A 23,144-nucleotide genomic window follows, 5' to 3' on the forward strand; every position below is an offset into this window, starting at 1 on the left:
TCAGAGAGAGAGGGAGTCACAGACTGAAACAGGCTCCAGGCTCTGAGCTGGCAGTCAGCACAGAGCCCGACGCGGGGCTCGAACCCACGAACCGCGAGATCATGACCTAAGCGAAAGTCGGACGCCTAACCGACTAAGCCACCCAGGCGCCCCTGTAATTTGCCTTTTAAAAGACAACTTTCTTACTGGATAATTCTTTTGTTTTAATATTTGTTTTTTTAGGGGAGAGAGAGAGAGTGCTAGCAGGGTAGGGGCAGGGAGAGAGGGGGACGGAGGGTCTGAAGCGAGCTCTGCAGACAGCACAGGGCCTGACACGGGGCTTGAACGCACGAGCAGTGCGATCGTGACCTGAGCCAAAGTTGGGCACTCGACCAGCTGAGCCCCCCAGGCACCCCTCTTATTGGGTAATTCTTAAATTAATTGAGAAATAACTCTAAGCAGAGCTTATGCTTTATAAAGGAAAAATCTCTAGGAATTACCTATTCTCTTTAATCCATTCATGAATTTAAGTGTTGGAGGCCTCTCATTTGGACACCAGGAAATGACATCAACCAGGGAGTACGGAAATACAGTGAGGCTGAATATTTTCATTTAAAATTGCTGATTTTTAGGGGCGCCTAGGCGGCTTAGTCGGTTGAGCCTCCAAGTTCAGCTCAGGTCATGATCTCGCGGTCTGTGAGTTTGAGCCCTGTGTCGGGCTCTGTGCTGACAGCTCAGAGCGTGGAGCCTGCTTCGGATTCTGTGTCTCCTTCTCTCTCTACCCCTATCCTGCTCAAGCTCTGTCTCTCTCTGTCTCAAAAATAAATAAACATTAAAAAAACAAAACACAGACTTTATTGTAGGGAGAGTATTTAACCAATTTAAGAGAAGGCTATTCAGGGGCACCTGAATGTCTCAGTCAGTTAAGTGTCTGACTTCGGCTCAGGTAATGATCTCACAGTTCTTGGGCTCGAGCCCCACGTCAGGCTCTGTGTTGACAGCTCAGAGCCTGGAGCCTGTCTTCGGATTCTGTGCCTCCCTCTCTCTCTGACCCTTTCCCTTGCTCTCACTGTCTCTCTCTGACTCTCAAAAATAAATAAAAAATTTTTTAAAATTAAAAAAATAAAGTAGAGCATCTATCACAGGCTTCTAGCTTCATGTACTGATTAACCATGCTTTATGTCGTGCTGAACATGTTTCCGTTATCACCAAAACTCCACGTTGATGGGTCACAGGAACTTCCTTAGAGTGATTAGAAAAGTATTAGGTCATTTTTCACATCCTGTCTTACAGAATCATTAAATTAATTGGAAATTATTTGTATTTTTGCAGACAGCGGAACAAGAAACTAAAGGCCTTCCAAGTAAGAAAGGAATTGTACAGTCTATTGTTGGTCAAGGTTATCACCGTAAAATAGTTCTGGCGTCACAGTCCATACAGAATACTGTATATAAGTGAGTACTGAGCAAAGAACATGTGTAGGTACTTAATATTATTTCACATCATGTTATTTGTATATAGAACTGTGCTTAAGATTTTTCATGGAGGAACCACTTTGTAAGTAGTTTTCATTGCTGTGTCAACAACTAGATCCCCATATATAAGACACAGGTGCATATTATCTGACACAGGATTTCAGTTTATTTATTGCGAATGTGCTGAAACAGTTGATGGCCTCTGAGAATCTGGTCTATTTGGTGCCATTATTCAGAATGTCCAGAAGAGGGCACCTTGATGTTTCCTTTTATATGACATATCTTTGATGTTCTTTATTCAGGTATTTTCTCATAGGCCCTAAAGCTAATTCTTAGTATTGGCAGAAAAAAATTCAAATACATAAGTAACCAAAGCAATATAAAGTTGTCACATGCAGAACCTTCAGTTGAGTAACTTTTAAGTTTGAACATCTTTGGGGGCATCTGGGGGGCTCAGTCGGTCGAACGTCCGACTTTGGCTCAGGTCATGAACTCATGGTTTGTGGGTTCGAGCCCCGCGTCAGGCTTTGTGCTGACTGCCAGCTCAGAACCTGGAACCTGCTTCTGATTCTGTGTCTCCCTCATTCTCCCTCCCCCTCCCCCACCCACACTCTGTCTCTTAGAAATAAATACACATTAAAAAAAGAACATGTTTAAATATGAACATCTTTATATAAAGTCCAATTTGGAGTTGCTGTTATTTTTTAAGTAGTGGGCTTTGTAAAGAAATTTGCTGCCTTTTTTCTTCCCAAAAAATAAAATTGTTCTTTGCCATTTCAAAATTTTTCCAAAGTCGTTTTTTTTTTTTTTTTTTTAAGTTTATTTATTTATTTTGAAAGAAGGAGAATCCTAATCAGGCTCCGGACTACCAGCGTGGAGCCCGACATGGGCCTCCAACTCACAAACCGTGAGATCATGATATGAGCCAAAATCGAGAGTGGGACTCTTAACTGATAGAGCCGCCCAGGAGCCCTGCACCCCAGAGTTTTAAAATAGTGTCTGGCACACAGTATTTCAGTCTTAATTTATTTCAGCTGTACTGCAGGTTTGTTTTTTTTAAAGACTTAAGTTGTATAAAATCTCAGAAAAATTGTGAGATAAAACAAATAAAGCATTTTCGAAAATGAGGGTCAACGGAAACAAGGCTCAGATGTAAAAATCTACTTCCTGTCTTTCAGGTTCTTACTGTGCCTGTCTGGCCCTCATTACCGTCTTCTGCCTGTAGCCCTTGTTAGGCAAGGTGGATGCTGCGGGTACGTTACCTGCGGGCCGTTTTCCCTCGCAGCTCCGGTCCTGGAGGCGCAGCCGCTTGTTCACGCCACCCCCACTTTACAGGCGGCCTGTAGGATTCAGGGCCGCTAGCGGTCTCTTATAACTGCTTGTGTTCGAATTTTTACCCGTCAGAGGGCACGTTTACATTTACAGTTATAGTTGTTGTATTCCCCGTAATAGAAAGGTCTTGTTAATTTTTATGTGGCTTCCTTAACTAATTCGGTTTTATTCTTCTCAGTGATGGACAGTCGTCAGCCATTCCCGTAGCTGGTATGGAGTTTGCGGCCATCTGTCTCAGAAATGCCCTGTTGCTGCTGCCTGAGGAACAGCAAGACCCGAAGCCGGAAAATGGGTCTAAAAATAGTAACCAGTTAGGTGGGAACACGGAGAGCAGCGAAAGCAGTGAAACCTGCAGGCATGCTAATCCCTTCCACCCCCTTTGGGGAAACCCCTCGGGACTGCACTAGGAAGCAGCTTTGTCCTCTTGACAATTCCTAAGAATTCCTAAAATCTCAAGACTGAATTTCCTAAATCCCCTGTTTTGAATAATAAGAAAGGAAAAGTATGAATGTTGAGTATTTCTGGAAGAGAGAAGTAAAGTGAAGGCTAAGTGAGGAGAGACTCTAGGAAGAGAGTAGTGGAAAGAAGCAGGTTTTCATTGACAGGAGACAGAGCTGTCAAGAAATCCTTTGCTATCAAGAGAGAGCACGTTGTTTTTACTTTTATTAAAATAAATACTTCGATCCTAAAACTTCTCATTTCTTCTTATTCTCTTCCTTTTCTCTTAACATACCATAAACCACTAACCTCTAGAATAATTTTATTAATTTCTAGGGGTTTTTTTTAGTATAAGTGCTATACCAATCTCTATAAATTAAGCTTCTAGTAATAATAAAACACCGTCATATATAAAGTTCTTTTTACATGTGGCAGCTTTAAATTCGACTCTTTCCTCCCAGCACTCTTTCTGGATTATTATACACATACATTTATTAAAGAAAATTTGAGACAAAACTATGGGGTTTTTTTTCCCCTTCTATCAAGAGGTTATAGTTATGTTTTACTGTAGTTGATTAAAAAAAAAAGCAATCAGAAGAATGAGAAGTGTGTGAAAATACTAGAGTGGTCTCCTTTGTAGAGATATTGTTTATGATTAGAAATTTAAAAAGAAATTGTTTTTTTAATGTTTTATTTATTTTTGAGAGAGAGAGACAGATTGTGACCAGGGGAGGGTCAGAAAGAGAGGGAGACACAGAATCCGAAGCAGCTCCAGGCTCTGAGCTGTCAGCACAGAGCCCAACGCGGGGCTTGAATTCATGAACTGTGAGATCATGACCTGAGCTGAAGTTGGACACCTAACTGAGCCACCCAGGAGCCCCAACAATTAGATATTTTTAAAAGTAATATTGTGTATTGGAGAAAAGAAGCCGAAATGCAGTATAGCTTTAACACATTAGAGTTACCAAGTTACTAAGCAGTTTTCATTGGTTGTTTTTGGCTCTTTTGCATGTTTGGCATAAAAAATTGCATGGGAGTAGGGAAAAGGAAACCAAATTTTATATTTAACTGTTTATTTGCTCTTCATAACTAAGTCTGTCTTTATTTTAGCAGTAAAAGCCATGATGGAGATAAGTTCATTCCAGCTCCACCTTCTTCTCCATTGAGAAAACAGGAATTAGAAAACTTAAAGTGAGTATGTAAACAAAGTTAGCATAACAGCTACTGCACGTTATTTGTAATCTTTATTTTCCTGATATTATTATGAATGGTATCGGTGGAATCTCAGGTGTGAAACCGATCTTTCAATCTTGTGATAAACCCTGCTAGTCAGAATGTATTATCTTATTAAAAAAATTTTTTTAACGTTTATTTATTTTTTAGAGAGAGCGTGCGAGAAGGGGAGGGGTAGAGAAGGCGAGACACAGAATCTGAAGCAGGCTCAAGGCTCTGAGCTGTCAGCACAGAGCCCGATGCGGGGCTTGAACCCACAAACCGTGAGGTCATGACCTGGGCTGAAGTTGGATGCTTACCCGACTGAGCCACCCAGGTGCCACCAGAGTTTCATTTTTAAAGTATCAAATTTATCACTCTTCTTACTTTTTATCCATTTCATGTAATGTGTAGAAAGGCCTTCTTGCCTCCAAGATTCAGAAAATAATTCACATACGTGTTCTAGCACTGTCACAACCACCAATCTGAATTTTTGTTTCATGTAGAGTTTTGTTTTATATAAATGAACAAGGTGTAGGAATCGATCCTGACTAATTTTTCATAGTATAGTCCATTTGATGAAGTTCATTTAGCTGTCAAAACATGAACAGAACTATAAATGTTCAGATTTTATGTGTAAACAGTTTATAATTACATTTTTATAAAATAATATGTCTATATTTGTAAAAAGAAACATCTGGAGGGGTATATGTTTAAAACTTTATAGTGTTTATTCCTGAATGGTGGAATAAATGTTGATTTTTATTTTCTTATTGGATATCCATTTTTTTCTAACTCTGTAAAAAGGAAGACATTTCAGGGTATTTCATTAATGTTAGTGACACTCCTCCTTGCATACCTAGTGTTTTTGGAGGAAGATCAGTCAGCCTGATGTGCCATTTTCTCTCTCTCTTTTTTTTCCCTCATTTAAATAACGATGTGCCCTTAGCTGACCCTGTGGTGTCAGATCAGTGTGTTCATGACAGGGCACTGCTGTCCATGAGCTCAGGGCCCCACCTGCCGTGTTCACCTGAACAACAGCTTTTTATCTTATTTTCTGTGGACGTATAGCATAAATTCACATTTTGCAGCAATGCTCTCTCTGACCTGGGTTTTATTATCAGGAGGAAAGAATTAATCCTATGAATATAGAGACGAAAATCTTAAATTTCAAAATTAGTTAGAAATGGGGAGTTGGTCATATAAGGGACATTTTGAAAGTAGTTTTTTTTTTTTTAATTTGACAAAGGTAATTAAATGTTTTTATTCAGTAATCTTTAGTTACATTAAAATTTCTTGAATTCTCTTGTATGAGTGGTAAGATAGCAAGAAAATAAAAGCACTATAACAACTCACCAGTGAAACAGTGGCAAAAATAAAATATACAGAAGAAGGTTGCCATGGAATAAAATAAAACTGAATTTTTAGAAAGTAATCAAATTCCAACAATATAGCTAAAACTCACTATGTTAGATTTTTGTCCTGAGTAGAAATCTGTAAAAACAAAGCAGGTTCTGTAAAGCTGATCTGTATTTGGTATAAAGTGAGCTGGTGGGGAAGGAAGTGGACTGTCATGTTAGCCAGGACAATATTTAGAAAAATGCTTTCATTTGCCAAAAAACGTACTGTTCTCCCCCAGTATTACGGCTCAGTGCTTCCTGGAGACGTGGCTCATTATGGAGCCTCCTGCATTTCATATGTAGCTCAGGGTTCATTCAGTTCCAGGAGGTTATTTTGCGTGGTAAGAATCTCAGGAGAGAGTGTTATATGGTGCAGGGGTGCCTGCCTGGCTTGTTTGGAAGAACATGGACTCTTGATCCTCAGGGTCATGAGTTCAAGCCCCACTTTGGGGTAAAGAAACTATTAAAAAAAGAAATGACATAGTGTAAAGTAAAATTTGACCCATCCCAGCCCTCTGGTTCCAAGATCTTCCAGAGGGATGAACAGTGACTAGTTTCTTTTATGTCCTTCCAGTGAGAGTTCTCATTCCTGTGTCAGCAAATGGATATATGGTATTTTTTTTAAGTTTTATTTCATTTATTTTGAGAGGGAAAGAGTGTGCGCGTGTGTGCACACGACTGGGGGAAGGCAGAGAGAGAGGGAGAACCCCAGGCAGGCTTCTAGCTCTCATGCACTATAAGAACCAAAATCAGAAGTCCTTCACTTAACCGGCTGAGCCACCCAGGCGTTCCCGTGGCATTTTCTATGCTAACAGTTGTTCAGTGTCTGTCTTGTTCTGTACCCGGCTTGTCCCGTTTGACAGTGTATCTTTAGAGGTTGCTCTGTATGGGTACAAAGCTCCGTTTCATTCTTTACAATAGGGGCATCAAATTGCATTATATGGATGTGACATAGATCATTCTTTTATATTCAGCTGTTTATATGTTTCCAGTCTTTGTTACAAATAACGTTGCAGTGAATGTCATCATACACAGTCTTTAAGGAGAATCCTTAAGAAGGTATTTAAACAATTTTTATATCGAAGTTTTTTTAAATTATTGGAGTATTAATCATAGGATTGCTTTACGCATGCGATTGGCAAGGATAGTATTCTGTCGTGGCTGGACAGCTGCAGAGCTGCGTGAGAAGACTGCGTTCTTACAGTGGCATCGCACAGAGGGTGGGCGCAGGGTACTTCCTCTCGGAGTTTTGTACCTTTTGTGGCACGACTCTCGGCTTTCCACGTGTCCTCTCGGAGGACTGGTCATTTCTAGAGAAAGTAAAATTACTTCCCTGTTTTTGTGGAAAGGGGCAAAGGGTCTCCACAGGGAATTCCATCATCGTAAATTGAGGCAAAGATGGGTTTGCTCATATATGTTAACCTTTTTTCTGACAGAGCAGATGGGAGAGAGGAAATGGGACAGGATGGAAGGAGCCCCCAGGTGGATTTATAAAAAGGTCTGTCCTAGAAGACGGTGGGGACCGTAATGTGGAGACAAACCGTGCGGGCAAGGAGTTGGAAAGGATTTGTGCCGCAATTTTCAAAGCTGTAAAAGCTCATGACGCGGGTGGCTGTGCGAAAGGGCAGCCCTGTGGCCGAGGCCGGCTCTCTCGCATGGAAGGAAGGAGACTGAGCTCACTGGTTTTCTGTTCAGATCACGGAATTCTTAGAGATTTCATCCACTTCTGATCTGAACTCTTTTATGTGATTGGAAATGTGTGCGACTAGTGTATAGTTTAGTGTGTATGGACTATTATACTTGACCTCTGGCGCTCTATAATACCCAAGACACCAATATCAAACCTCATTTCCTATTTTCAGCATAAGTAATATGCAGTAAAGTACCATGCGTGTGCTAATGGCCACTTCCTATAGTATGGGTTCACAGCCCCTCGAGTACTTTCTTTTTTTCACTTGTGTATAAATGAAGATGGGTTCCAAAAAATACTTATTCTAACCAAATTTCAGACCTGTTTTGAAGGGATTGTGAGATTCAGCATTAGAATTAAGATAGTTCTCAGAAAAATATTCTCACAATTGAAACAAATTTACCCCAAATCAAGGAAGTGTGTCAGAAAGTAAAGAGGCAGTTTAATTGTGAGGTTCAGATGAACACTGTTAAAATATCGTTCAGGTCCTGGGGCGCCTGGTGGCTTAGTCGGTTAAGCGTCCGACTTTCGCTTAGGTCATGATCTCGCGGTTCGTGGGTTCGGGCCCCGCGTCAGGCTCTGTGCTGACTGACAGCTTGGAGCCTGGAGCCTGTTTCAGTTGTGACTCCCTCTCTCTCTGACCCTCCCCTGCTCACGCTGTCTCTCTCTCTCTCTTAGAAATAAATAAAACATTAAAAAAAATTTTAAAAAAAAATAAAAATATTGTTCAGGTCCTGAAGCCCTCAGAGCTCTGCAAAGCCATCAGTTTCATTCAATTAAGAATGCATACACACATTCTATAGCCTTAAATTAAATAAATGCTGTGACTTAACATTTTCAAATAAAAGCTGATTCTATTTCTAGGTATTTAACCCAAGGGAAATGAAAACTTGTCTACATAATAAATTAATAGTAGCTTTACTCATGATAGACAAAAAACTAGAAACAGTCCAGACAACCATTAGTAGGAGAATGGATAACTAAATTGTAATCCGCTTTATACTACTCAGCTATAAAAACAACACATTAGGGGGCGCCTAGGTGGCTCAGTCGGTTACGCGTCTGACTTTAGCTCAGGTCATGATCTCACAGTTTGTGGGTTCGAGCCCCATGTTGTGCTCCATGCTGACAGCTCAGAGCCTGGATCCTGCTTCGAATTCTGTGTCTCCCTCTCTCTCTGACCCTCCCCTGCTCACGCTGTCTCTCTCTCTCTCAGAAATAAAACACTAAAAAATTTAAAAAAAAAAATAAAAACATATTAATGAGGTGCCTGGATGGCTCATTTGGTTAAGCATCTAACTCTTTTTTTATATATTTATTTTTAAAATAAGTTTATTTATTTTGAGACAGAGAATCCTTATGTGTGTGAGCAGGGGGTGGACAGAGAGAATTCCATGCAGGATTGTATCAGCAGCACAGAGCCCAGTGCTAGGCTCGATCTTCTGAACTGTGAGACCATGACCTGAGCCGAAACCAAGAGTCAGATGCTCAACCGACTGAGCCACCCAGACGCCCGTGCCTGCCTCTTGGTTTCAGCTCAGATCATGATTCCAGAGTTGTGGGATTGAGTCCTGCATCAGGCTCCATGCTGAGTGTGGAGCCTGCTTGAGATTCTTTCTCCCTCCATCCCTCTTGCAGTCTCTCTCTCTCTAAAAACAACAACAGATTATTGATATGAACAAATCTCAAAAAGTTAGGTGTTTCTGGAGTGCCTGGGTGGCTCAGTCGGTTAAGCATTCAACTTTTGGCTAAAGTCATGATCTTATGGTTCGTGGATTCAAGTCCTGCCTTGAGCTGTGTGCTGATATCTTGAAGCCTGGAACCTGCTTCAGACTCTTTGTCTCCCTCTCTCTCTGCCCCTCTCTCTCTTTCTCAAAAATAAACAGTAAAAAAAAAAAAAAAAGTTTTGTGGGGAAGAATTACTAGAAGAATCTAGGGTGATAGAAATGTTCTGTATCTTAATTTGAGTTAGTGGTTACATTTATATATTCAGACTCATCGAACTGTACCCTTAACGTGATTCATTTTGGTGTATATAAATTATATCTCTCTTAAAATTTTAAGGTATTGGAGCATGTGGGTGGTTAAGTCAGTAGAACATGTGACTTTTCATTTTTGGATTCTGAGTTCAAGCCCCACATTGGGTATAGAGATGACTAAAAAAAAAATGCACTTAAAAAAATAAATGGGGGCGCCTGGGTGGCTTAGTCGGTTAAGCGTCCGACTTTCGCTTAGGTCATGATCTCGCAGTTCGTGGGTTCGAGCCCCGCGTCGGGCTCTGTGCTAACTGCCAGCTCAGAGCCTGGAGCCTGTTTCAGTCTGTGACTCCCTCTCTCTCTGGCCCTCCCCTGCTCACGCTGTCTCTCTCTCCCTCTCCTAGAAATAAAATTAAAAATAAATAAATAAATAAATAAATAAATAAATGTTAAGATATTTTAAAATTATCAATTATTATTAATTAATAATAATTATCACTAATTATTAATGCAAACATTAATACAATTCTAAGTATATTATTTTGGGAAATATGATTTAACCACTAATGATTGATACATGGTCAGTCTCCCATTCTTGACGTGTCATGGAAAACTCAAGTTTCTTCACGGAAAAAAAAAATTCTTGTATTTACCATATTGCTTAGACCCCAAGGTGCAGTATCAGGGCAGAACCACTTACCACGTCACTGCCAAGCACATGAAAGGTGCACTGTTTAAGGGTTTGATACAAGCAATTTCAAAACTCACTACCAAAACAATGTAAAATGTGTCAGCAGTTTTTTATATTGATTGTATGTTGAAATGATATTTTATATATATTGGGTTATTTTAAGTATATTAAAACTAATTAATTTCACCTGTTTCTTCTACCTTCTTTAATGTTTCTAGTAGAAAATTTAAACTAGGGGCGCCTGGGTGGCTTAGTCGGTAGAGCGTCCGACTTTCGCTTGGGTCATGATCTCGCGGTTCGTGGGTTTGAGCCCCGCGTCGGGCTCTGTGCTGACTGCCAGCTCAGAGCCTGGAGCCTGTTTCAGTCTGTGACTCCCTCTCTCTCTGGCCCTCCCCTGCTCACGCTGTCTCTCTCTCCCTCTCCTAGAAGAAAAAAAAAAAAAAGAAAATTTAAACTATACTTCCGGCTCCAATTATATTTCTGTTGGACAGTGCTTCTCTGAGTGCTTCTCAGAACTGTCTTTGAAGTGTCTGTTTTTGTTGAGACAAACTCAACTATTTGTTGATTTGTTTTGAGAGCGGCAGAGAGAGAGGGAGAGAGAATCCCAAGTAGGCTCCGTGCTGTCAGCACAGAGCACAACGCGGGGCTCAATCCCAGACCACGAGATCGTGGCCTGAGCCCAGACCAAGAGTTGCATGTTTAACTGACTGAGCCACCCAGGTGCCCCTACCTTACGTTTTTTGAAATGGATTTATTTATTGAGATATAACTCACAAATCATACAGTTTACCCATTTAAAATTTACAATCCAGTGGTTTTTTGTGTATCCAGAGTTGTGCAGCCGTCACGAGTCCGTTTTAGTCACTTTCATCACCTCAAAAAGAAACCCAGCACCCTTTACTGTCATCCCTTTGCCCCCGGTCTACTACCCAGCCCTGATTGATCTACTTTCTAACTCTTTAGATTTTTCTGTTCTGGACTTTCACATGAATGGAATCAAAGTAATATGTGAGCTTATATGACTGGCTTCTTTCATTCTAAGACTGGCTTCTTAGGATAATGTTTTCAGGGTTTATCCAAGTCGTAGCATGTATCATATTCTTTTTTATTGCTGAATAATATTTCATCCTATGGGTATACCGCATTTTGTTTATCCATTCGTTCACGGATAGACATTTGGATTATTTGTCTTTTTAAAAAAAATTTTTTTTAAGTAATCTCCACACCAAACATGAGGCTCAAACTTAAAACCTTCAGTTTGAGAGTCGTGTGCTCTACGACAGAACCAGCCAAGGCGCCCCTGGGTTATTTGTCATTAAGCTATTGTGAATAATGCTGCTGTATACGTTTGTGTACAGACTTTTGTGTCGGCATATGTTTTTATTTCTCTTGGATGCTTACCTAGAAGTAGAATTGCCAGGTCACATAGCAATTCTGTTTACTCATTTGAGGAATCGCCAGCCGTTTTCTAAAACGGCGGTACCATTTTATAGTCCTACTAGCAGGACATGAAGGACCCGGTGTGTTCACACCCACACCAGTGTTTTTTATTTCCATGTTTTTGACTGTACGTTGTAGTGGGTGTGAAGTGGTATCTCACTGTGGGTTTGATTTCCCTTTCTGTGAAGACTAATGATGCTGAGCTTATTTCTATGTATTCACTGGGCATTTGTATATCTTCCTAGGAGAAATGTTTATTCAGAGCCTTTGCCTATTTTTTAATCAGGTTATTACTCTTTTATTATTGAGTTGTAATAATTCTTTATACATTCCATAAACAAGACCCTTATCAGATACATGACTTACAAATATTTTTTTCCATTCTGTGGGTTATCTTCTCACTTTTTTGAAGGTAGTCTTTGAATCACAAGTTTTTCATTTTAATTTGGGTAAAAAAATAATAAAACTGAGGTAAAAGTTTTTCATTTCAATGAAATGCAACTTTTTTTGGTCTTTGTTTTATTTATTTATTTTTTTACGTTTATTTATTTTTGAGAGACAGACAGACAGATCACAAGTGGGAGAGGGGCAGAGAGAGAAGGAGACACAGAATCTGAAACAGGCTCCAGGCTCTGAGCTGTCAGCACAGAGCCCGATGTGGGACTCGAACTCATAAACTGTGAGATAATGACCTGAGCCGAAGTCGGACGCTTAACCAACTGAGCCACCCAGGCACTCCTATTTTTTTTGTCTTTGATTGACCATGCTTTCTGTGTCATATCTAAGAATCCTTTACCAAATCCAAGGTCATGTTGGTTTACCCCTATGTTTTCTTCTAAGAGTTTTATAGTTTTAGCTGTTACATTTAGGTCTTTGATCCATTTTGAGGTAATTTTTATCTATGATAAAAGGTAAGGTCTCAACTTAATTCTTTTGCATACTAGTCCTCACTAACAGTAAAGAAATAAGTTCATAGGATCTGTCACATACTAACATTTCATTATTGCTTAGTGGTTTAATAGCAGTCTTGGGTATGTCCTGTGTCTGCATTTTCTAGGGCATCTTTGTTATTCATTCTGACATTGTGATATTAGCTGAGCCTTTAATTTCTGAACCTGCAATGGAGGCTGCTCTAGATCTTGAAGGAAAACAGAACTGGAAAAGAATAGGAAATCATTTGGGGACCCACATGGAAAATGTATGAGAAATTTTTATTTACAGCATATAAAATAAAGGTGAAATTTCAGTTTGTCTTTTTCATATATATAATGAGACTAAAAAATGCATAAAAAGAAAGTGTTCACATCAATTTAATTAAGCCCAGTTATTTAACAAGTATCAATTATGGAACTTTAGTTCATTTAGACCCTGATACTTAGTGAATGATTTCCCATTCAGTTAAAAGGGACCTCTTATGACCCAATGTTTTTGAAAAAAAGAAGAATCAAACAAATGGCTAATAACAAATACTATATTGACAGTTCTGGTGTACTTAAAGAATCCTATTTTGGGGTGATTAGGTGGTTCAGTCAGGTAAGTGTCCAACTTTGGCTCAGGTCATGATCTCCATGGGTTCGAGCCCCACAGTGGGCTCCATGTTGACTGTACGGAGCCTGCTTGGGATTCTCTCTCTCTCTCTGCCTCTCTCTCACTTGCGCACACTCTCTTTCTGTCACAATAAATAAGTAAACTTTAAAAAAAAAAGAATCCTATTTGTTTTTGGTTTTAGCCTAGTGGTTATATTCTAGATCATGAGACCTACCTAAAACAGAATTATGGCTACTAATCTTGAATCTCCAGGAGTGTGTGGGCCTACTGAAATGTATCCGTTTACAATCAGCTCTGCCAGAGAAGGACTTGCCTGTGGGACATTTCCTTCACATTATCAGCAGGGTTAGTATTGGCAGAGTTCAAATAATCCTTCAGTGATCAGCCCCTTAAGGCCACCACTGTCAGAGGACAAATCATTTAACCCCTCCAGGCCTGACTTTTCTCTTTTGTCAGGTAAATGGATTGGGTTGGGTGCTCTTCAGGTCCTGTGTATAAAATGCTGTATCTGTGACTTCATGAATTTTATTTGCTAGCTCGGGCTAGGACTGGGTCCTTTGAGATGGTAGATTTGGTTCACAAAACCTTTTTTCTGCTTCTTTGTGCTGGGCTTCTTTTATTTGTTTTGGATTTGGGATGTATGACTAAGCTGTTTGTTTTTGTTTTGTTTTTCTGCACAGAACTGTTATTAGAAAGCAAAATGTTTATAGAAGACATGAAGTGAAAAACTTAGTTAACTCTTCAATTTTCTTTAGATTTGAGAGTTGACAGGTTTAACACTTTGGAGATTATTGTAGATAAATGGAAACAGTTTGAAAGATTTTTTTTTTAAGTAGGCTCCATACCCACAGTGGAGGCTCACCAAGATCAAGAGTTGCATGATCTATCACACAACTGATTATTATGTGCCAGCCAGGCACCCTGGTTATTATTTTCTTAATTATAAAATCTAATACCGTAATCAGCTTGGAAGAAATTCCTTTTTATTTTTTTATTGTTTATTTTTTTTAATGTTTTATTTATTTCTGAGAGAGGGAGAGCGAGAGCGCCCAACGCGGGGCTCAAACTCATGAACTGTGAGATCATGACCTGAGCCAAAGTTGGATGCCCAATGGACTAAGCCACCTAGGCGATCCAGGAGAAATTCTTCATTGGATTTTTTTTGTTTGTTTAACGTTTAATTATTTTTGAGAGAGGGAGCAAGCACTTGCAGTAGAGGAGCAGGGAAGGAGGGAGGCAGAATCCCAAGCAGGCTCCACAGTGTCAGTGCAGATGATGCCAGCTCGAGCCCCCGAACCGTGAGCTCATGGCCTGAGCTGCAGTCAAGAATTGGATGCTCCATCAACTGAGCCACACAGGTGCCCCTCTTTATTGGATTTTTTGGAGTCAGTTTTTCAAAGAATGTTTGCTAAGATTGCCTTGTAAATGTATTTTCCTTTGACAAATGGTGACTAAATTTACCCTCATTTTAGCCCCTGTTAATAAGGGTTAAACTATTCCAGACATTTGTTTTACATTCATTTAACTCACAGAATATGTGGCCTGACATATTTCGATGCCTGGTCTTATATGGCTTATTGCTGTAATTTGATGCTCTAAGGAAAGTCCTCACCCCCATTTCTTTCCTTTCTTTTTTCTTGTCTTTTTTGTTGTCTCCTTTCCAAGGGTTGGCATCTGTGGACCCGGCGCAGGCTCCCCCAGCATGTAGCGGAGAGCATGTGGGGTCGTGTCAGGCCCTCCGTGGGAGGGGGCGAGGGGCTGGGAGAAGCTGTGTGTCTCTTCCCTTGAGATATAGTTCTTCCAGTCTGATGAACTGTCAGATCCACTGAGTGGTTGGTAAAGCAGATCGGACAGTGACTCGAGGACGCAGTGGGGTGGGGGTGGGGGTGGGGGGGCTCAGTATTTTAAGTAGCAAGTCTCAAAAGTAAAGTGATTTCTTCAGGGGCTTGGTAGATAGAGCTGTGTGTGGTTGTGGAATCATGCAAAGTGGGCTGTTACTTCCTAAGCGGACTGGGGGATGAACGGGGGCGGCGAGAAGTCGGGGTGGATTGGGAGGCCCTGGGAGAAGAGGGGCCATCAGCGTTGGGTTTGGTCTCGTGCAGGGATGTTCGCTTAACCCTGACAGCTGTCGATCAGAATGCCAGCCACAGAGTTCCGCATCCCCCTTCAAGTATTTTTGAAAAGAAAGATTGTTGTGATTTGATGCACTCTCTTCTGGGACAAGAGGTGACAGTTGAGGCCACCGGATTTTACCTGGTACATAACTGCAGTTTCGACCTGCAGGGCGGCTGAAACCTGCTGAAGTCTTACATGACTGACTTCTGGACCCAAAGTGGGCTTGACAGGGGGCTGGGGCAGTAATAGCCCCCCTACTGTCGGGAGCGGCCAGGCCGGGCGCTTCCCAGCAAGCCAGGCCCAGAGCCTGCAGGCTGCCTCCCCCGCCTGAGGAGCGGGCAGCCCCCAAGGAGGGCAGCTGGAGGTGTGGGTGCCCAGGTCAGAGATCACCGAGAGCTGTGCCCTCCCTGTTAGACCGCGGCCACACAGGTGCTGGGGAATCGGGCTGTCTCTGTGTAGGAGACAAGAAATAGCAGGCTTCTGGGGCGCCTGGGTGGCTTAGTCAGTTAAGCGTCCGACTTTCGCTTAGGTCGTGATCTCGCGGTTTGTGGGTTCGAGCCCCGCGTCGGGCTCTGTGCTGACTGCCAGCTCAGAGCCTGGAGCCTGTTTCAGAGTCTGTCACTCCCTCTCTCTCTGACCCTCCCCTGCTCAGCAGTCTCTCTCTCTCTCCTACAAATAAATAAAACATTAAAAAAAAAAAAAAATAGCAGGCTTCTGCTTTTAAGGAGTCGTGTGTTTTTTCCTGACCTTTGGCCAAACTGTGAATGAAAATGGGTATTAAACTTTGTGATTGTCATTCATATAGGCCCTGAGCTGATGGGAGGCCTTGGGCTTCTGGAGATGGAGACCAAGGCCTTAGAAGTCATTTCTCTTTGTAAGCAGTACATACCTGGCTGACAGTGAGGGTTCCTTGCCATTTTATTTTTTTTTTAATGTTTTTTATTTCTGAGAGAGAGAGAGACAGCATGAGCAGGGGAGGGTCAGAGAGAGAGGGAGACACAGAATCTGAAGCAGCTCCAGGCTCTGAGCTGTCGGCACAGAGCCTGATGCGGGGCTCAAACCCACGAACCATGAGATCATGACCTGAGCCGAAGTCGGATGCTCAACCAACTGAACCACCCAGGTGCCCCTATTCTTTGCCATTTTAAAATTAAAACTGGAGGGTGCCCGGGTGGCTCAGTCAGTGATGCATCTGACTCTTGGCTTCGGCTCAGGTCATGATCTCACGGTATCATGAGTTCGGGCTCTATGCTGGCAACACAGAACCTGCTTGGGATTTTCTCTCTCTCTCTCTCTCTGTCTCTCTCTCTGCCACATACACACCCACTCACGCTAGCTGTCTCTCAAAATAAATAAGCTTAAAGCAAAATTTTCTTAAGGTAAAGTTTTAAAAAATAAATAAATAAAAACTACAAATAATCCAAAAGAGGACAGACATTAAGTCCCGCAATGTCAGGACAGAGCTAAGCCCTGAGGAGCTTCTGCACAAGGGAGAGCGCCAGCCGGGATCTCCTTCCTTTGGGCCCATGAGGAAGGGGATGTTCCCCAGGGGCTGTGGCCACTGAGCGGCCTGGCTGGTAAGACAGCTCTCAGAAGCACAGCAACATCCCTTTGAGAACGACATGGCTGGCCTGCTTGCACTCTCTTCTGGGGACAGGGTGCAGGCGTTCAGGTGCTCGGTAAGAAGATGTAAACTTCTCATGTTTGCATTACGTTGTTTCCTTCCTTCTTTCCTTCCATATTTTTTTATTTATTATTTTTAAGTAGGCTCTGTGCCCAACATGGGGCTTGAATTCACAACCCTGAGATCAAGAGTCACATGCTCTACTGACTGAGCCTGCCAGGCACCCCTGTTTTCTTCCCTTTTAAAAAGACAAGTTTGAGTACCTACTACGGATACAGAGCTACATATGCATTAGGAAAATCATAATATAACCCTTTCTCTCTCTGTTGTTTTTGGGCGGTCTTGTGACCTGACAGAGCAGCAGTGTGCTGGTATGGGAAGGGCGGTGACTTAGGAGTCACTGTTAGTCGCAGCTCACATCACACGCTGTAAGCCGGAGAATATATTTAATGACCTTGGATTTCAGTTTCCACCTTGCATGAAACAAGGGACCACATGAGGCACTTTTCAGCCCTGCGATTGCAGCGTTAAGGCCATAAATCTCAATTCCCTTGTGTTTCCTCTGGGACCAGGCTATGTCTCTGTGATCTTAGACGCTGAGGGCATACTTTGCCTTCTGTGAATAATTTTCCAAGGTTGCAACAACCAGGAATCGTCCAATGAAGAGGAAAAAGCAGACATTTGGGGATTTGTGCAGCTGTGCGTTTACAAGGGCCGTTTCCATCAGAGGATTTCAGATTATCAGAAAACTGCAGTGATGCGGTGGTTACATCTTCCCTTAGACTGAAATTACAGCCCGAATGCACTTAATGATACACATTTGTACTGTAATTTGTAAACATAACTCAAAACCATGTGTCTTCGTTGGTTCGTTTGTGGTTGGCCATTCAGACCTCATTTCATTTTGACAGGGGTTTATTTTAAGATTGCTTTTTAGAGCGGTTGTTTAACATTCAAGTGATCTATTAGCGTCAAGTCTTTAGCTGGACCTGTTTTAAACGGGCTGCCTGTTAAGTAGAAAAACCAAACAGAAATTTAGCTTTCCAACCCAGCTAAGCAAAGTCAACGTAACTTAAGTTTTCTTATCTTCACATGTAGTTTTTCAGCCTGATTTCTTTCTTGAATATTCACTTGGGGTCATAGTATGTATATGAATGGAATTCCTTTCGTTACTCTTGATACCGTTGCTTAGTAAGAACTATAGATCTCTTCACAGGGTCAGAGAAGCACGCTGTACGGTAAGCTAAATGGATTTGTTAGTGACTTAATTGTGTTTCTTAATGAAATCAGTTTGAAATAATATCTGCTTCTGTAACTTTATTTCTAGGATGTTAAATGTTCTGTAAGTTCTCACTAGGCCATTACCTATGTTATTTTTTGTTTTACAGGCTAAGTATGTATTGTAAGTCTTGGGTATTTTGTTAGAGGTGAGAGTCAGTTGGGTGGAAGCTAAAGATGATTTAGGTGAATAGCACACTGTGGCTTGGATGGTACTTGTCGCCCTGAGTCGTCACCCCGAGGCTCACCCCTTAGTGCTGTGGCCTCCACCTTTCCTTCCCGAGTGCAGTTGCCACGGCTGTCACTGGGGCCTCCTTTCCTAGTTAATGACAAATACAGCCGCTGCCAACTTGGTAACGCAGGTTTTCAGCCCTTGCCGTGTGTGTTCCAGGTGCTCCATCCTCGCCTGCAGTGCTTACGTGGCTCTGGCTCTAGGTGATAACCTCATGGCTTTGAATCACGCCGAGAAACTTCTGCAGCAGCCCAAGCTGTCAGGATCGCTGAAGTAAGTGCGGCTCGCCCTGTGTGTCCCGGGCTCTTTGTGTGGGGCGGTTTTCAGTTAGTTGTTAGTGCACGTTGCCGCCTTTCCCTCCCTCGGTGGGATGTGTGTTATGTGGACAGGGCAGCTGGCTGGAACAATTTGGTAACTCTGTGTTGGGCGCTTTTCCCTCGCTGTGCCTCATGGGGAACAGAAATGGCATTTGCTGGACTGAGCGCCGGGAGGCAGGGCTGCACACCAGCCCCCGCCCCCTCCGGGCCCGGCTGGAGCGCATGTTCGTCCCCGTGAGAAACGGGCCCTTGGGGAGAAGACCCCCCAAAAAAGGAGTTTCTTCAACAGGATAGATCTGATTCAGGGAATGCAGTGTAAATAGACAAACAGGAATCCTGTGCACATGAGTTCTGTTGACATTCCGCGATGCCGCCTCACTCTTCCCGTCCTTGTCATTCTAACATTTGCTAAAGCACATCTTCCTTCTGTGGAAACTGAGTGGGTTTGTGGCTTTTATTCAGACACGGATAGTCTGCGTAGCATTAGCACAGCTGTTTTTCTCATTCATCCTGTGGGTATGCGCTTAGAATCTCCAAAATGTAGTTACTTACTCTTCTGCCTTTGAGCGGTCTCTGTTTGTACGTTCAGTGCTTAGAACGTGAGATCGTGCTCTGGGCAATGATTCTGTGACGATTTAATTATTCTTGTCTTCAAGAAAAAGTATTACTTTATACAAGCATCTAAAATCAACAGTGATAAAGGTGGTTTCAGGCCAGTGTTCCCCAAACACACCTTTGTATTTCAAAAAATAAAAAAAAGAATGAATAAGAGCATCCAGTGACCTATGAGACTTTGTCACGATTCAAACGTAAGATGGCTCCTGCTCTTCTGCAAGGAAACCTTGTCCGATGTTCAGGCCTGGGGGGACCCTGAGCCCTGGCTGGAGGCGCCCATCCCCCTGGGCCCCCTCGCCCAGGTCCGGGACGTTCCAGCCAGGAGCACCCGGAGTGAAGCACGGTCTCGGCCAGCGCGAGAATGCTCTTCTGTTTCCCTTTCCAGCAGAGGTGAGACAGGCCCTCACTGCTGCTTACAGTTCTTCGGTTGGCGGTGCGGCCTCTGTTCTCCCGTACACCCCAAGGGCACTTGCCGTCCTCAGGAGGGTTTAACTTCATGTATCAGCTTCCACAGGATTGCCCAAGCCATGTCCGGTCATTGCTATTTGATTCTCTTGACTATTCTCTCTTGAGTACTGGTCTCTTAATGGACACTGCGGCCACGGCCCGTCTCCCCGGTGAGGACTGGCAGGCCATCCTGCCTGCGGCAGCTCCGCACCCCTGCTCCCTGCCCTTCGGACCCCTAGTTGGAGGTTTCCTGGCTTCCCGAGTCACAAAGGCATTGCAATCAGATAAACTCCTGGAAGACAGTTTGAACTAGCTCTTTAGATACCTGTGTTTGTGTTCTGTAATGGTTACTGGCTTGTGGATACGACGTTAAAGAACATTTTTAAATTATCTTATTTCAAAATCTAATTGAAGTTACTGGTTTTTTAAAACCTGGCATTTCTGTTCAAGTGTTTGGTGGAGAAGCAAATCAAAAAGTCATTGCAGCTCCTGGTAATTAGAAGAAAATCCTTAAAAAATTAAAGAGCTCTTGAGGAGTTACTGTGTATAATAAATCCCTAAAATGGTTATAGTGGAAACAGCCTAAAGTCCGAGGGCTGAGATTCATGGGGACTGAGTCAGTTGGGGCAGGCTAGCTACCGTGGGTGAGACCTGAGGGCCATGGAGATTAGATAAAGTAAGTATGGAAACTTTTAAAAATATTAGGGGGCACCTGGCTGGTTCGGTCATGGAGCACGAGACTCTTGTTCTTGGTGTTATGAGTTCAAGCCCCATAATGGGTGTAAAGATTACTTTAAAAATAAAATTTTTTTTTTTTTTTTAATGTTTATTTTTGAGAGAAAAACAAGCACAAGTGGGAGAGGGGCACAGAGAGCAAGACACAGAATCCAAAGCAGGCTTCGGGCTCTGTGCTGACAGAGCCTGATACAGGGCTCGAACCCATAGAGTGCGAGATCATGACCTGAGCCAAAGTCGGACGCTTAACTGACTAAGCCACCCAGGTGCCTCGTGAACTCCTTTCTTAATTGGTACATGTCATTTGTTCCAGCTTAGCTAATATGAACAATTATTGTATACTTTAAGATATTTTTATAAAGAGATAAAATGTAACCCTTAATCCACTTATAATTCAATTCAGAGACTTGAAATACCTGAAGCATGTGTACACCAATCTTGTTATACACCGGGTGTCTTGTGTATATAATCTTTTTATTTCATCCTAGGTTCCTCGGCCATTTATACGCTGCAGAAGCCCTCATCTCTCTGGACAGGATATCTGATGCCATTACGCACCTGAACCCCGAGAACGTCACTGATGTGTCCTTGGGGATCTCTTCGAACGAACAGGACCAGGGTCAGTGAGGGCCCATTTGATGGGAACTGGTCATCACCGCCACTGCCTTCCTGTTGTTACTCAGGATGCGTGCATGGAAGTTTAAGGACACAGTTGGGAAGGGAAGGAAATTTTAGGCTGGCTCTGTTCAAATTTGGCTGTACTTACCTTGTAGTAATTGTTTGCTGGGTAGATCTGGGAGTTGATTATCGTATCACATGACCTAAATGCTCACTTTAGAAAGGGGCGCCTGGCTGGCTCAGTTGACAGAGCATGCAACTCTGATCTTGGGGTCATGAGTTCGAGTCTCACGTTGGAAATAGAGATTACTTACCAAAAAAAGAAAAGAGAGACTATTTTAAACTAATTTTCACTTTTGAAAGCCTGGTAGTATTAGAACTTTTTTTTTTTTTTTTTTTTTTGGTTTGTTTCGAAATGTTTGAAAGAGAGATGGTTACACCCACATGAATGGGAGACAGGAAGAGAGAGAGAGAGAAACCCAGGCAGGCTCCATGCTCAGTGCAGAGCCCAACCCCAGGGCTTGATCCGGCAGTCTGCAAGATCACGACCCGAGGCATTATCAGCAACCAGACACTTACCCAGCCGAGCCACCCAGGCCCCTCCAGAACAATTTGTTTTGATTCTCATACTGTATTTTTCTCTTTGGAGGGTGATTATTCAGTCCAGGGAAAAGTAGAAATAAGCATTCAAAGTCTGTTTTAAATGATGGCTAAGTCTTTAAGGAGGCAAGGCTGGCATTCCTTTTGTACAAGATGATTATACAGGACGGGGTGGGAGGGGCACCTGCTGGGTCCTCGGAAGCCCCTGCCTCCAGACCCACAGGCAGATGGCTTGGATGCCAGATTTTCCAGCTCATAAACACGTTAGGTTTCTAGAAAACACGCTCTGTCGTCCCACCCCCTCAGGTTTATTTTCATGTCTTTGTAGGATCAGACAAAGGTGAAAATGAAGCAATGGAATCCTGTGAGTAAGAAGTTCTGTAAATACTTAAAGCACCCGGCTTGCGCCCCAAGGATGCAGGCTGAAGCCTCTGTGTCCTCTGCCGTCAGCCTCAGACACAGTGCCGGGCTCCCTCCCGAGCAGCTGCGGGCGGTGGACGGGGTGGCCCCTGGCCCTCGCCTCTTCACCAGCGTCCGCGCTCTTTCTCCCCAGCTGGGAAGCGGGCCCCTCAGTGCTACCCCAGTTCCGTCACCTCTGCCAGGACCGTGATGCTGTTCAATCTCGGCAGCGCCTACTGTCTGAGGAGCGAGTACGACAAGGCCCGGAAGTGCCTCCACCAGGTGAGGCGGGAGGGGGTGGGTGGCCGACGGACGGTTCGGGGTTTGTGGGTTTTGTTACTTTGTTTGAGGCTCTGGTCAGTCTGTTAAAAATCAGAATATGACTTTTCCAAGCTTAAAAATATTCCTGCAACGTAAACAACTGATCAGCTATTAAAAATGAACCTAGGCACGTAATGGAGAGCTCTTCCTGATGGTTTTAATAATTAAAATTTCAATGGGGCGCCTGGGTGGCTTAGTCGGTTAAGCGTCCGACTTTCGCTTGGGTCATGATCTCGCGGTTCGTGGGTTCGAGCCCCGCGTCGGGCTCTGTGCTGACTGCCAGCTCAGAGCCTGGAGCCTGTTTCAGTCTGTGACTCCCTCTCTCTCTGACCCTCCCCTGCTCATGCTGTCTCTATCTCTCTCCTAGAAATAAATAAATAAAAAATAATAATAATAATAATAATTAAAATTTCAAAAGATTGGAAACCATCTAAATATGGGATCATTTATTTGCTTTTAAGTTTATTTTATATTTGAGAGAGAGAGAGAATGTGAGCAGGGGAGGGTCAGAGAGAGAGGGAGACACAGAATCTGAAACAGACTCCAGGCTCTAAGCTGTCAGCACAGAGCCTGACGCAGGGCTCGAACCCACGAACTGTGAGATCATGACCTGAGCCGAAGTCGGATGCTCAACCGACTGAGCCCCCCAGGCGCCCCAACGG

General features: G+C 42.9%; 1 protein-coding gene across 2 annotated transcripts in view; it reads left to right on the top strand.

The window, feature by feature from the left end:
- CNOT10 (CCR4-NOT transcription complex subunit 10) overlaps positions 1–23,144 on the top strand; it is a 64,977-nt gene that overhangs the window by 36,737 nt on the left and 5,096 nt on the right. Inside the window, exons 11-17 of one of the 2 annotated variants that reach the window (XM_039253731.1) lie at positions 1,312–1,433; positions 2,965–3,141; positions 4,335–4,415; positions 18,590–18,703; positions 21,033–21,163; positions 22,091–22,126; positions 22,316–22,443. In XM_039253731.1, the coding sequence (XP_039109662.1) occupies positions 1,312–1,433; positions 2,965–3,141; positions 4,335–4,415; positions 18,590–18,703; positions 21,033–21,163; positions 22,091–22,126; positions 22,316–22,443 (789 nt within the window). The remainder of the gene's footprint in view (positions 1–1,311; positions 1,434–2,964; positions 3,142–4,334; positions 4,416–18,589; positions 18,704–21,032; positions 21,164–22,090; positions 22,127–22,315; positions 22,444–23,144) is intronic. The other variant, XM_039253732.1, reaches the window with a different exon arrangement.

Source organism: Hyaena hyaena, unplaced genomic scaffold (genome assembly GCF_003009895.1).
Source record: "Hyaena hyaena isolate Hyena2069 unplaced genomic scaffold, ASM300989v1 scaffold_459, whole genome shotgun sequence".
Taxonomy (NCBI): Eukaryota; Metazoa; Chordata; class Mammalia; order Carnivora; family Hyaenidae; genus Hyaena; species Hyaena hyaena.